This window comes from Myotis yumanensis, unplaced genomic scaffold, assembly GCF_028538775.1.
Source record: "Myotis yumanensis isolate MYYU_CA2020_CCGP unplaced genomic scaffold, mMyoYum1.0.hap1 SCAF_7, whole genome shotgun sequence".
NCBI classification, from domain to species: Eukaryota; Metazoa; Chordata; class Mammalia; order Chiroptera; family Vespertilionidae; genus Myotis; species Myotis yumanensis.
The window spans coordinates 33,309,118-33,323,160 of NW_027223758.1; the positions used below are offsets into that span (position 1 = coordinate 33,309,118).

The following is a 14,043-nucleotide window of genomic DNA, read 5'->3' on the forward strand; positions in this document are numbered from 1 at the left end:
GTGATGACACTGTTCAATGTCACCTTCAGTCTGTAGGATTCCGTGTACATGGCGCCCCCTTGTGGTCCCTTCGTTTAGAGCTGGGTGGAAGGACACGTGCAAGTCTCGGACCAAGGGCCTTGTTGTTGCCCGACCTCTCCCTGCTGACCTAAATGACGAAAGGCGGCGTGCCAGCTGAGTGCGTGGCTGCACACTGTGGCTCAGGGGGCGCGGGGGCCGTGCCTGTGGGCAGCTGAGGGCACGTGTGGGTGGCAGCTGTTCCGATTGGTCAAAGGGAGCGCAAGCCAGAGCGGCCGGAGCTCTCCCCCATTAGCTTTGCCATCGCCTGGGACTTGCAGCTCCACCTTGGGCCACTTCCAACCATGAAGCTCCTTTTGCTGACTGTGACTGCACTGCTGCTCTTGTCCCAGCTCACCCCAGGTAGGTCACCTTCCAGAGCCGTCTAGAGAGGACACCTTCACCAGCAGGTGCAGATCTCAGCCACACCATCGCTGCTCCCCAGGGAGCGTGCCCAGGTGGCCTAGCACCATGAGAGGGAACGGGAGGGGTGGACAAGAGAAGCAGGAAGAGCAGAGGACAGTAGAAATAGTCCCCAGAATCATCTCGCTGTGTGAAGGTCACAACCACCGAACCAGGAGAGAAAAGCTGGTTTCCTATTGCTGTCTCTGTGCCAGAGCCTGTGTGGGGAGCCAGGGTCACAGAGGTAAATGGCACAGCCCCGGGGGCGATACCATTTACAACCCAGAGTGACTCCAGCTGTGATAAAGGGAGCCAGGAGGCTGAGGTGCACGTGGAGGGGGGACCAGCCCAGCCTGAGGGCCAGGGGCATCCTCCCAGAGGGATCCCCCCACGTCCTGAAAAATGTGTAGAAGACAGAAGGGGAAGGAAAAGAGGGGGGGAATCGAAAAGGTGCCCGGCAGAAATCACCGTATGCGAAGGTCCAGATGTGGGAGAGATCACGGTGCCTTTAGGGAGCTGGCACAAATGGGGGCGTGGGTTAGGGGCGTGGCGAGGGGTAAAGCTGAGGCTGGGCCGGGAAGGCCAGGGAGGGAGCCATGGGAAGGCTTACGAAGAGAAGGGCCATCATCAGACTTGCCCGTTCCACCCACCCCAGCATGAGCTACCTGGCCCCTCCTGCTCAGCTGCCAGAGCTTCTGCCCACCCCCAGGCTTTCCTCTAACCTTCCCAGGTGTGGGAATGTGTGAATTTCCTCAAACAAGCTGCCCCGAGTCCTTGTATCTGCCTGTGGGAAGATGCTTGAAAGGGCTCACCCGGGGTAGAGAGGAAAGCCCCGGAACCCGGTTAGAAACTGCCCAGCTTTTTCTCACACTGGGACCCCCAGCAAGCAGCCCGGCTGCTCCGTTTCAATGTCCTCCTTCCTCGGACTGCTCCAATAGTGCCTGTGTAGCAAGGTCAGGTTGAGGCACAGCAATGAACACACTGACATTTTGGTGTGCGAAAATAGGTAGCTTCTCTATTTTGTGTAACTCATCTGAGTTCCCCCTGGAACTTCCATCATGCTGGTGGGACAGTTGGGAGGGGGGTGGAGCATAGGGGCTGTGCCTAAACTCGGCAGTTAAATATTCATCCTTTCTGGTTTAAACTGGTTACCAGGTTCATTCTGTCCCTTTGAATAAATATTTGGTCTTTCAGCATTTTTCCTTTCTTATGCTCCCCTTCTCCTTCCCAGAATAGAATTGAGTTTAAGAGAAAGTAACTTGGCCGAAACCGGTTTGGCTCAGTGGATAGAGCGTCGGCCTGCGGACTGAGGGGTCCCAGGTTCGATTCCGGTCAAGGGCATGTGCCTGGGTTGCGGGCACATCCCCAGTAGGAGATGTGCAGGAGGTGGCTGATCGATGTTTCTCTCTCATCGATGTTTCTGGCTCTCTATCTCTCTCCCTTCCTCTCTGTAAAAAATCAATAAAATATATTTAAAAAAAAAAAAAGAGAAAGTAACTTGATATGTCATGATTTCATTAATTGGTTCATTCAGGAAACATGGTTGAATAGATTTAATGTTCCAGGCAATGGGATAGGTACAAGAGAAAGAGCAGTGAACCAATCAGAACAAAGCAAGATAAGCAAAATCTCTGTCCTCTTGGAGCTTACATTCTATTGAAGGAGAAAGAAAAAAAAATTGAAATAAATGAAACATATGGAATGTCAAATGATGAAAATAATGAACAGAATAGACAGGCAAGGGGAATAGCAAATATGAGTGGGGTGGACTTGCCATTTTAAAGGTGTGCTCATGGAATGGCTCATTGTGACCTGAGGGAGGATAAGGGATAAGCCATGTGGGTTTGTGGGGTAGAACATTCAATCTGGGGGTGCAAAGGCCCTATGTCGGAAGCATAAGGAATTGGGATAGGGTCCTATGCTGAACCTTCACTGGCTTTTAGGACGATGCCCTTCATTGTTTATGGTCAGTGAGTGTCCTGCTGGCACTTGCTACTGGATCCCATGGCTGATAAAATTTCAGTCCTGTCAGAGCCCCACTGGCTCAGCCCTTGATCTCAGCTAAATCTCCCATCTGCCCTTAGGTTTAGTCTGTTCACACCCCTTCCCACTGCCTTATGCACAGAGGTCTACTCTTCAAAAGTCCCACAAGCTCTTAGCTTCTCACTGGTTTTCCTAACCAGAGACACAGAGATTAGGGACCTTCTGGTCTATTTTATGCCACAAGGAAACAGAGGGAGATGCTCAGCCATTTCCAATCCTCCTCCAGGTGGCACCATGATGTGGGTGCCCAGTAGGTTAGCAATAACTGGGCCATGCTCAGGCTAGAAATGCTGGCCGTTTGTCCAGACCAATCTGGGTGTTTATAGCAAAAGATTGTCTTACCCCTACTTTTCTCAAATTAGTTGTCTCTATGTCCTAGGACCTAGGTCGACCAGCAGGCCAATAGTGGAGAAGGGGTAGAAAACCTTGGTTTCTAGCTTGCTGATAGGTCCACCATCAGCCTGGCTGGCTGAGGTGAAGTATGAGGTTTTAGCGGAAGTCTCAGGCCTGTAGCTGCTGCTGTTGCTGCAAGAAGTGGATTTAAGTGCCCACTTTCTCCTAGGGAGAGCATTTCCCTTCTACTTTCTGTTGGGTGTGATGGTGGCAAAGATTGAATGGAAGTTTCTCTAGTCTTGCTATGAACTAAAACTACTCATCTCATTTAAGCAATGACTTTGTCATTCTAACTGTTCTTTACTATTTCTCTAAAGCCCAGGAACAGCTTAATTCTGCTTTTTGGCAACCAAAATGAAAGAAGAATGAAATACATATTACTTTAATATTTTCAAACTATTAAAGTTAGGTTAATTGTGGAAATTTTGGGCATATATATGAAGCCTGAGAACCCAACAGATATTAGATTTAGGTGGGACATGTCACCTACTTTTCTATTATACCTCCTCATAGCACCCAGAGTTCTTCCTTTATAACATTCATTACAACTCTAGTCCATCAAATATCTGGGAAGTTATTTCTTTAATGGCTATCCCCCCACCACCACCAGCACCACTAGACTGGAAATTCTAGGCAGTGTCTATCTCTAACCTATTCCTAGTTGTATCTCCAATACAAATATATTCTCAATCTACCCACATGAGTATTTCTCTAGGATAGACATCTGGAAAGAAAGTTGCTATTTGAAAGAAAATTCTGTTCCTAATATTAAAGTGTATGAGTCATTGCTAAGTAGCTTCCAAGGAGGCCAAAACCAAGTGTATGAGACCATCTTTCCTCTCACTCTCACCAACAGTTCATCTTGACACTCTTGAATTTAAAATTGAGATTTTATTGCAATGGTTTGGGGTGTTGTAAAATAAAACACAAAATTACAGATTATGAAACCACATAAAATGAATGCACAGCTTAATGAATTGTTATAAAGCACACAACCTAGTAACCACAATCTAGATCAATAAATAGAACATTGACACCCACAAAAACCCCACCTGCCCCCATCACAACTATCTCCCTTCCCCAAATTAAGCAAAATCTTGACTTTTACCAGTATAGCATTCAAGTCTTTGCATTTTCTTTATGGTTTCATTGCTAACGATGCATCCCTAGACATCCTATTTTTGTCATGTCCACTTTAAAAATCTGATGTCCCTTAAGATTATTTAATGTACTGGCTACATCTTCATCCCTTTCTTGTCTTTAGAATTTATCTGGTTATCTGGCATGACAGGATATTCTAGGCTCATCTTGTACAACTCCTGCTGCAGAACATGAAAGCCATTTCTTTAAGCTCTGATTTTTAAAAATAGGAAAATGGTATTTTTAAAACTAGAACTATGATCTAGTGCTAGAGATATTCAATGTTACTAAATTGGTCCTTTCTTTTTCTTTTCAGTAGGAGAGAAAATCAACACATTTAAATGTATATAAAATACCTCATGAATTCATATTGATACTTTCTATTCAAAGTGAGGACTACAGGATTTGTAGTCAAAATATTTCATATTCCTCCTGTATTTTCCTTCTTCCACACCAACATTCTCATACACTGTGTACTTCTTCAACTTCAGCATTTTCAAGTCATCTGTTATTTAAAGAACATCTTGACTTATAGTTTGAGTATTTTTTCTGATATCTTGCTCTGCTTTTTCCCCTCAAGGTCTCTTCTTGTCTCTATGTTGAATCTCCTTTGCCTATCTTCAATGGTTGTCACTTTCTATTGAATTTTTCTCTTGTTTCTTTCTTTTATCATTTTCATGGATTCAAATTTACATAAAATAAAATGCCTACATGTATAAGAATAAAAGCATAATATGCTAATTAGACTGGACGTCCTTCCGGATGACCTTCTGGATGAAGCCAGGGCTACAAGAGAAGCCCGGGTCCCGGGTGCTAGAGGGAAGCCTGTGCCGGAAGCCGAGGGAAGGAAGGCCTACTCTTGCATGAATTTCGTGCATCTAGTTTTAAATATAAAATGTCATCTTCAACAAATGTATATATTCATGTAACCACCACCACAATCAGTATAATACATTTCCACCATGCCCCTTTGCAATCAGTTACCTCCCCTCCCCTGCCCCTACCCCCCCTCACCCACCCCCAGCCACCAGCAACCACTATTCTGTCACTTTAGTCTGGCCTTTTTGAGAATTGGGAAAGACAAACAAGCTCATAAAGTTGTAAAATAACTCCCACATGATCGAAATCAGCTAGCTCTGAAGGTTGTGATCTATCTAGACCAGGGACTATTGACACTCTTGGCAATTATTGGCATTTGGGGCTGGATAATTCTTTGTTGTGGCTGTAGTGTGCATGGCAGGATGCTTAGAAGAATCCTTGGCCTCTACCCAGTAATCGCCATGGTAACCCCAATACCACCACCACCGGTGGTGACAAATAAAAATGTCTCCAGATGTTTCATTACCAAACACCTCCTGGGGGGGCAAAATCACCCAGTTGAAAGCAATGCTCCAGACAACACATAGTTTTTCATTGAGCACAAATTTTCCCCCATTTTGGCCAAAAGATAATCTCAAAGAAAAGTTATTCTTGATCACAAAATAAATCTGGTCTAAATCTTTAGCAGAAAAAAGGAAACAACAAAGAGTAAATTATAAATTAATGAAATAGAGAGTGGTCATGGCACCAGACTGTCTAAAGAAAATAATTCAATTGAGACAAATAGAGGTTACAAGCTTTATTCAGCTGATGGACATCAGGGAGCACCTGAAAACCCAACTCCGAGCTGGCTTGGAGTTTTTATTGAATAAGGAAGAGAGGGATAATGTCATTTTTTGGCTTGAGTAGCAGATTTCATCTTTAACTGCTGCAAAACTTGTGGTTGGAATAGTTGGGAACTGTTCCAGATTTTTGTGTCTCATGGTTGACGTCATTGGTACAATTCTACCCCAACACTGTCCAAACAGTTCTTTTGAAAGCTATTTTTGCAAGCCTTGTAGTTTATTGGTTAGCCAAGATTCTGGGACAGGAAAGGTATCAAAAAATAATATGGATAGGTTATTGCCTGGGGGTCAGGGGAAGGGAGAATGGGGAATTATTGTTTAATGGATATAGTTTCAGTTTTACTTATGGGGATAGATGACAATTATGGATTCAAAACAATGTGAATGTATTTAATGCCACTGAACTGTACACTTAAAAATGGTTAAGATGGTAAATTTTATGTTAAGTGTATTTTACCACAATTAAAAACAAAACTAAGTATAGCCACCTTCTTGATGAGGTGCCTTGGCAAAAACAAAGCAAAATAAAAATCTACACTAATAAAAGAGAAATATGCAAATTGCTGTCACTCCACTACCCCCACCAGCCAATCAGAGCAACTATGTATATTAACCCAACAAAGATGGTGGTTAATTTGCATACACAGCCCAAAGACCGAAGGCTCCGGCCAGAGTGAAGACTGAAGAGGCTTGGCTTCTCCGCTGTGGCCGCAGCAGGCACCCCTCTCTGTTGATCTCTCAGGCTCCTGACCTCCACTGCATGTTGTACTCTCCCTTGAGCTGTGGCCAGGGTGGGGTGCTGCCTGCAGGCCACGCTTTCCTGCTCATGGATCGCCATGGCAACCCAGGAGCAGGTGCACACAGGGGCTGCCTGCAGGCCACCCTTTCCTGCTCTGAGATCGCCACGGCAACCCAGGAGCAGGCCTTGCTGGGTACTGCCTGTGGGCGGCACTCTCCTGCTCTCTAATAGCCATGGGGTCCCAGCTGGGGGCGGGGCTTAGGCGGTGTGGGACTTAGGCAGCACACAGGGGTCCCGGGTGGGCACGGGGCTTAGCCAGCGCGATTGAGCCGCCTAAGCCCCACCGCCCAGGGCTGCACACAGGGCCCAGATGGCGGCTCGCGCTATCCCACCCTGCCTGCAGTATGCAAATTAGCCACCATCTTTGTTGTTGGCTAATTTGCATATTGTGCTGATTAGCCCTTGCGTGGCGTAGCAAAGGTACGGTCAATTACCATTTCGTCTATTATTAGATAGGATTCCATTGGCATAAAATATGCAGAGTAGGCAAATCTATAGAAAGGAGGGCAAATTGGTGGTTGCCCAGGGCTGGAGTGGGAGAGGGAGGGGGGAATAAGAATACATGGGTACAGGGTTTCTGTTTGAGATGATTTTGAAAGTTCTGGAACTAGATGGTGATGGTGGTTGCACAACATTGTGAATGTACTTAATGCCCCTGAACTGTACGGTTTAAGATGCTTAAACTGGTGCATTTTATGTTATTTGTACTTTACCACAATTTTTTTAAAGGAAGGGAAAGAATAAAAGAGGAAGGACAGCAGAGGAAACTGAGGATCTTCTATCATATCTGTTTCAACCCTTTTTATAAACCGTTCAAATCCAGAACCTATCTCTTCTTAGGACTGACATTGTTTCAATTCTTCTTTCATTTTTCGTGTCAGGTGGCACCCAAAAATGCTGGAATCTTCTTGGCAAATGCCGCCACACATGCTTCAAAAAGGAAAGGATCTATGTTTACTGCACAAATAGTAAACCATGCTGTGTGAAGCCCAAGTATCACCCAAAACAACATCCCTGGTTATTTTGAGTTCTCTGAAGCCTAAAGCCATAAAAATACAGATGAAGCTATTCTGAGTCTGATCCCCAAAGATTCCTGAATTCTATCAATAAACACCTCTGGCTGATTCCTGTGTTAGCCTGTCACTCTACCTTGCCCTTACCCTACATCACAATACCTGTTAATATTTGAAACAAAAGATGTTCAAAATTTTTATGCAGAAAATTAGAAGCCCTTATAGAAAGCCTAAATTAATAGAGAGATATACCATGTTCATGAATTAGAAGACTCAATATCTTAGAGATGTCAATTCTACCAATTGTTTCCTAGATTCAATTAAATTCCAACCAAACTCTTTCTTTAAAAATATTTCCCCCAGAATTTAATCAAAATTGTGCACATATAAACAAATATTTTGTTAGAGACATAGACATAGATGACAAAACTATTAATAAAGCACAAATGTAAGTTAATGGCTAACTCTAAGAATATAGGAATTGAAAGAAGTATTGCTGATATTCTATTTTTTTAATCAGGATGATAGAAATAGAGATATTTGTTATCATTGTTTTTATACTTTTATATTTTGTAGTATTTTTGTCTTCTCAATATATAAAAATCAAGCTTTTAAAAAAGAGAGATAAAAGCTATGAACATTAAATGCCTTAAGAATTGTAAGACCAGAAAAAATAATGAAAAAGCTAAATCGGTCAAAAAAAATCCTAGAAAAGAAAATATTTGAAAATTGCACGTCTTATACAGGATTTTTTTTTCCAAAATATGTAAAGAACTCTCAAGATTCAATTTTTTAAAAAAGGCAAACAACCCAGTAACAAAATAAGCAAAGAGTTGAACTGACACTTCACCAAAAAAAGCTATGTATGTGGCAAATAAAAACATGAAAATGTATAAATATTGGAGAAATGCAGATTAAAATTACAATACAATATTACTGCACACATATCAGAATGTCTAAAGTTAAAGCAATTGACCATAGCAATTGTTGACAAGGAACAAGTATTGTCAACTGGGACTCCCAGGTGCTGCTGGTGGGAATGTGAAATAGTACCACCACTTGGAAACAATTGGGCAGTTTCCCAGAGAGTTCAATGTACCGTATGTTCTAACCATAACTGCACTCTATAATGATTGCGCAATGATGAAATCATCTAACAATACATTTCTCAGAACATATCCCCATCCGTAATCAATGCATGACTATTGTGAAGCTAAGAAATTTTTTACCATGTCTTAGATCTATTGCACCATAATCCTGAAAAACATATATTCATTTGTACATTTTGTCATATGCAAATATCTGTCGATCAGCTATTTGACAGGCACCATGCTAGTCTCTAGTTATATAATATTAAATAAAACAAACATGGGCTTTGCCATTGTGGGGAGTCTACAAATTTGGAGGGAAAAGCATTAAGCAAGAAATAATTTCAGTCCAACCAGCGTGGCTCCGTGGCTGAGTGTTGACCCATGAACCTGGAGATCACAGTTCCATTCCAGGTAAGGACATATGCCCAGGTTGTTGGCTCAATCCCCAGTAAAGAATCCCCAATGATTCTCTCTCATCATTGATGTTTCTATCTCTCTTTCCCTCTCCCTTCCTCTCTGAAATCAATAAAAATAAAAATAACAGCCCTAGCCGGTTTAGCTCAGTAGATAGAGTATTGGCCTGCAGACTGTAGGGTCCTGGGTTCAATTCCAGTCAAGGACACATGCCCAGGTTGCCGGCTCGATCCCCAGTAAGGCGTGCGCAGGAGGCAGACAATCAATGATTCTCTCTCGTCATTGATGTTTCATTCTCTCTCTCTCCATCTCCCTTCCTCTTTGAAATCAATAAAAATATATTTTTAAAAAATAAATAAAAATAACAAAAGAAATACTTATAATCACATACGATGGAAAGGCTATGAGGAGTATAATAATTGAGAACAGGGTGGGGGGGATTATGAGAGCGCTATCAGGGTAACCCTCTCTCTGAGGAGGTGGCATTTGACCTGGGTTCTGCAGGATGGGAACTCATTTGCAAAGAGTTGAGAGGGAGTTTGCAGAATATTCCAGGTAGATAGCATGTGCATAGGCCTTTTAGGAGGCGAGGGGCTTGTTCCGGAGACAGAAAGAATGACAGGTGGCTAAAGCCTGGTGTGTAAGAGGGAGATCCAAGATGAGGTAGACCCCACAACCCCGATGTTTGGATTTAAACACTTACTACATTAGGTATTAAAGTAGAGGACTGTCTACCTTACCTCCAATTGCTTCTATTTACTCATTGCTTCTGCTTCCTCAAATTATGCTTTCCTCCACCCTTCCTCCCACAACCCACAGCACTCTTGACTTTTATTAAGGCAACTTTTCAGCTTCAACTCCAATTATGAACTACTTTATTCCCTATATTTCCCAATTCAAACCCTTGTAACAGAGAATCTGATTGATCCCGTTCAACATTTTTTACCAACCCATCTTGTGTGTGGGTTGCTGGCCAGGCCATGGAATTAGCTTGGTTTGGGGAAGTGCCCACCTCTTGTCCAATCAACTGCGTCTGGGGCATAGAGGAGAGTGGCTTCCTGGTCTGCATACACCTGTCATTTCATCCAGGGCTGCTTGCAGGGCTAGGAGAGTGGGAGTGGGAGGGCCATGCACAGTGTCCCATGTATTCACTTTTCCGTGTGTCTTTGCAATGAACTTCTATAGGAAAGAATATGTCGGTCCTCGCCTCATGAACCCCTGAGCCCCTGTGCTTAGAGGGAAATGAACGTCAATAAAACGTGGGCCTTCTTGGTGGAAACCTGAGGAAGGGGACAGCTCCCCTCTCCATCTCCTCGTGAGGTCCCGCTAATCTGTTGGTGAGAGCTTGATTTTCACTGGGAGTCCTATTGGACCAAATGCTTCCTTTTCATAATAAATATTTTGCAATGCCCCCCTTTTGTCCTTAAAATAAGATTCATAATTTTATTTTTTTTAATATATTTTATTGATTTTTTACAAAGAGGAAGGGAGAGGGATAGAGAGTTGGAAACATCGATGAGAGAGAAACATCGATCAGCTGCCTCTCGCACACTCCCTACTGGGGATGTGCCCGCAACCAAGGCACATGCCCTTGACCGGAATCAAACCTGGGACCCTTGAGTCCGCAGGCTGACGCTCTATCCACTGAGCCAAACCAGTTAGGGCAGATTCATAAATATTTTACCTGGCCAGTTTGACTCGGTGGCATTGGCCCACGGACCAAAGGGTGTCAGGTTCGATTCCTGGTCAAGAGCATGTACCTCAGTTGCAGGTTCCCCAGACCTGGTAGGGGTGCATGTGAGAGGCAACCCATCAATGTGTCTCTCTCACATCGATGTTTCTCTCTCTCTGTCTCTCCTCCTCCTCCTTCCCTTACATTCTCTCTGAAAATCAATGGAAAAATATCCTCGAGTGAGGTGTTTTTTTAATATATTCATAAGTATTATAACCTATCTACTCACATATTTCAAGAAAAATCAAATTAAGAGCTAACTATAATATAAAGGAGGAGAAACTTTTATAATAATATGTATTCTGACATTTTAAGACCTAATGAAATAGTCAGATCTTGTACCATACATAGCATGAGTGTAACAGCTACAAATGCAGGCATAAAAGGGTGTGCTGTGCGTACAGCTCAAATACTACCCAAAGCATTTGCTGTCTGTGTCCTGACTTTCCAAAATGGTGAACATTTTGGGCAAAGTCCTGACTAGAACAAAGTATAAGCATCCCTTGATAATACAAAACAGCCTTTGATTCTAGGCCGGAGAATTATCCTGAGTCCCCAACCTACTAAATTCCAGTAGCGGCCCCATTAATTTTAATAATTAAAAAAAAAAAAATGCCACCAGCATTCCCAAAATAACCCCTAGAGGGCAGTATCTCTCCTTTGATCGAGCCATTAGCAGCGTTCCCTTCCTGGATTGTCTCTTCTTTCTGAGACAAGAGCAGCTGCATCACAAGCACAGGTCACTTGCCCAAATACAACCACATGTGCTCATACAAACAGAGAGAGAAAAAAGGTTTTCAGGGGTTTTTTTGAAAATTTTTTCTCACTTTTTAAGTCCTTAATTTTGCCTTTCTATTTTGTTGTTGTTTGTTAATTCTCACCCTAGGATATGTTCCCCATTGATTTTTAGAGAGAAGAAAGGAGGAAGGGGAAGGGTAGAGAGAAACATCCATATACCTACCAGGGGATCGAATCAGGAATCGAACCCCAACTCTTTGGGGCGCAGGCCAACACTCTAACCACTGGGCACACCAGCCAGGGTAGTTTTGTCTTTCTTAAACTTCATATAAATGGAGTTATTTAGTGTGTACACCTTTGTATTTGACTTCTTTGCCTTAACATAATGCTTTTTAGATTAATTCATGTTATGTGTATCAGTAAATTGTTATTGTTTATTGAATGGGATTGTACCATATGCATGAAACTCAATGTATCCATTTACTTATTGAACCTTTGAGTTGTTTCCCGTTATGGGACATTATAAATAAAGCTGCTATAAGCATTAATAGAGAAATATTTATATGTGCATATTTCTATTTAATTTTATAAGTAACTCTGCAACTGTTTTTCCAAAGTGGTTGTCCATGTTACATCCCCATCGCAATGTATTTGCATTCCAGCTGCTCCAGATCCTCACCAGGACTTGCCATGGTCAGCCTTGCTGTTGTTTTAATCATTCTGGTAGGTGTGCAGTGGTATCCCATTGTAGTTTTAATTTGCTCTTCCCTGAAGACTAATGATTTTGAGAATCTTTCCATGGGCTTATTTGCCAAGCACATACCTCCTTTTGTAAAATGTCTGATCAAATATTTGCCCACTCTATTATTGAGCTTTTTCTGACTGATTATGAGTTCTTCATACATTCTGGAAATGAGTCCTTTGTTGGAGATATATATATGTATATATTGCAAATATGAGCAATCACCGTCCAAAGAAGCCAAAGGAATCCCTCCTTGAGCCAGTGCCTGAGTGGAGATGAGAATTGCCTCGGTTTCAGTCACAGCCAAAGCACCTGGCAATGAAGGCGTCACACTGCATTGTGGGATCCCACTGTGGAGAGATATTTATTTTTCATAAAAATGGCCCCTAAACATAACCAATCAGTTCCTTTGCTTTAATGTGTTCCATTGATTGAGAAAAACTTGCTGTGTTTGTCAGTCTCCGTAAAGGCACATTTCTGAGTGACTTTCAAGGGTAATTTGAGCCATATGTGATTGTCACCTGGCTCTCCAACATAAATGTACTGGTAATGCTGGTAAAATAAACAATTCCACTCAACACTCTGCCATCAAAACCCCAAGTGGGGCCCTAGCTGGTATGCCCAGTGGTTAGAGCGCTGTGCGCCCCGCCCCCCCAACCCCCGCCAGCTCAGAAGAGTCTCAGGTTTGAATCCTGCCAAGGGCATGCACCTGGGTTGCAGGTTGGATCCGAGCATGCAGGAGGCAACAATTGATGTGTCTCTTTCACACTAATGTTTCTCTGTCTCTCCCTCTTCCTTCCTCCCTTCCACTCTCTCAAAAAAAAAAAAAAAATCAATGGAAAAAATATCTTCCAGTGAGATTAACCAAAAACAAAAAACAACAGCAACCCAAGTGGGGAAGAGAGTGAGGAGTCACCATATCGTGCCTGACCTCCTACAATAGCCATCATTTTAACTCCCTTGTTCTTTTCTTGTAAGCCCAAAGGGAGCTATCTGATCGCAGAATGAGAAGCTCTGCTAATCTCTACTCCAACAGGAGAATCTCAATGCATGTGAAAAATGCATATAGATTTATATAAATTATACCTATTAAATATGTCCATAGAAAGATATCTCTATATATCTATATCAAATATATAGATACCTATATTCATATGAATATATTATACATACACACACATATACACTACATATATATATATATATATGTATATATATACAGTCAAATTTTCAGTAAAAAATTCATATATAACTTTTGACTCCCCCAAACTTAACTACTAATAGACTACTGTTCACCAGAAGTCTTACTAAAACATAAACAGTCAATTAACACTTTCTTAAATGTTATATGTATTATATACTGTATTCATACAATAAAGTAAGCAGAAAAAAGAGAGAGAGAAATGGTAAGGTGAAAGTCAATTTTAGTTTTTTTGTGTGGGTTTTTTTTAATATATATTTTTATTGACTTCAGAGAGAGGAAGGGAGAAGAGAGAGATAGAAACATCAATGATGAGAGAGAATCACTGATTAGCTGCCTTCTGCACACCCCCTAATGGAGATGGAGCCCGCAAGCCCGGCATGAGCCCTGACTGGGAATTGAACCGTGACCTCCTGATTCATAGGTCAACACTCAACCGCTGAGCCACGCTGGCCAGGCCAATATTTGTCAGTATTTGAAAAAACTGGGTGAAGGGTCTATGGGGATTCTTTGGACTACTCTTACAGATTTCCTGTAAGTCTGAAATTATGTGGAGAAGAAGGCTAGTAGCACTCCTCTTGCTCAGTAGAAGTGGTAGCAGTTGTAGCATTTCT

At 42.4% G+C, this 14,043-nt stretch overlaps 1 protein-coding gene across 1 annotated transcript; it reads left to right on the forward strand.

Annotated features, from left to right (window-relative positions):
- The first annotated feature begins 362 nt into the window (after positions 1-362).
- Positions 363-7,579, forward strand: DEFB123 (defensin beta 123). The gene is made up of 2 exons (XM_070421483.1): positions 363-420; positions 7,380-7,579. The coding sequence occupies exons 1-2, from the start codon at positions 363-365 to the stop codon at positions 7,523-7,525; spliced, it is 204 nt and encodes a 67-aa protein (XP_070277584.1). The 3' UTR covers positions 7,526-7,579.
- The last annotated feature ends 6,464 nt before the right edge of the window (positions 7,580-14,043 follow it).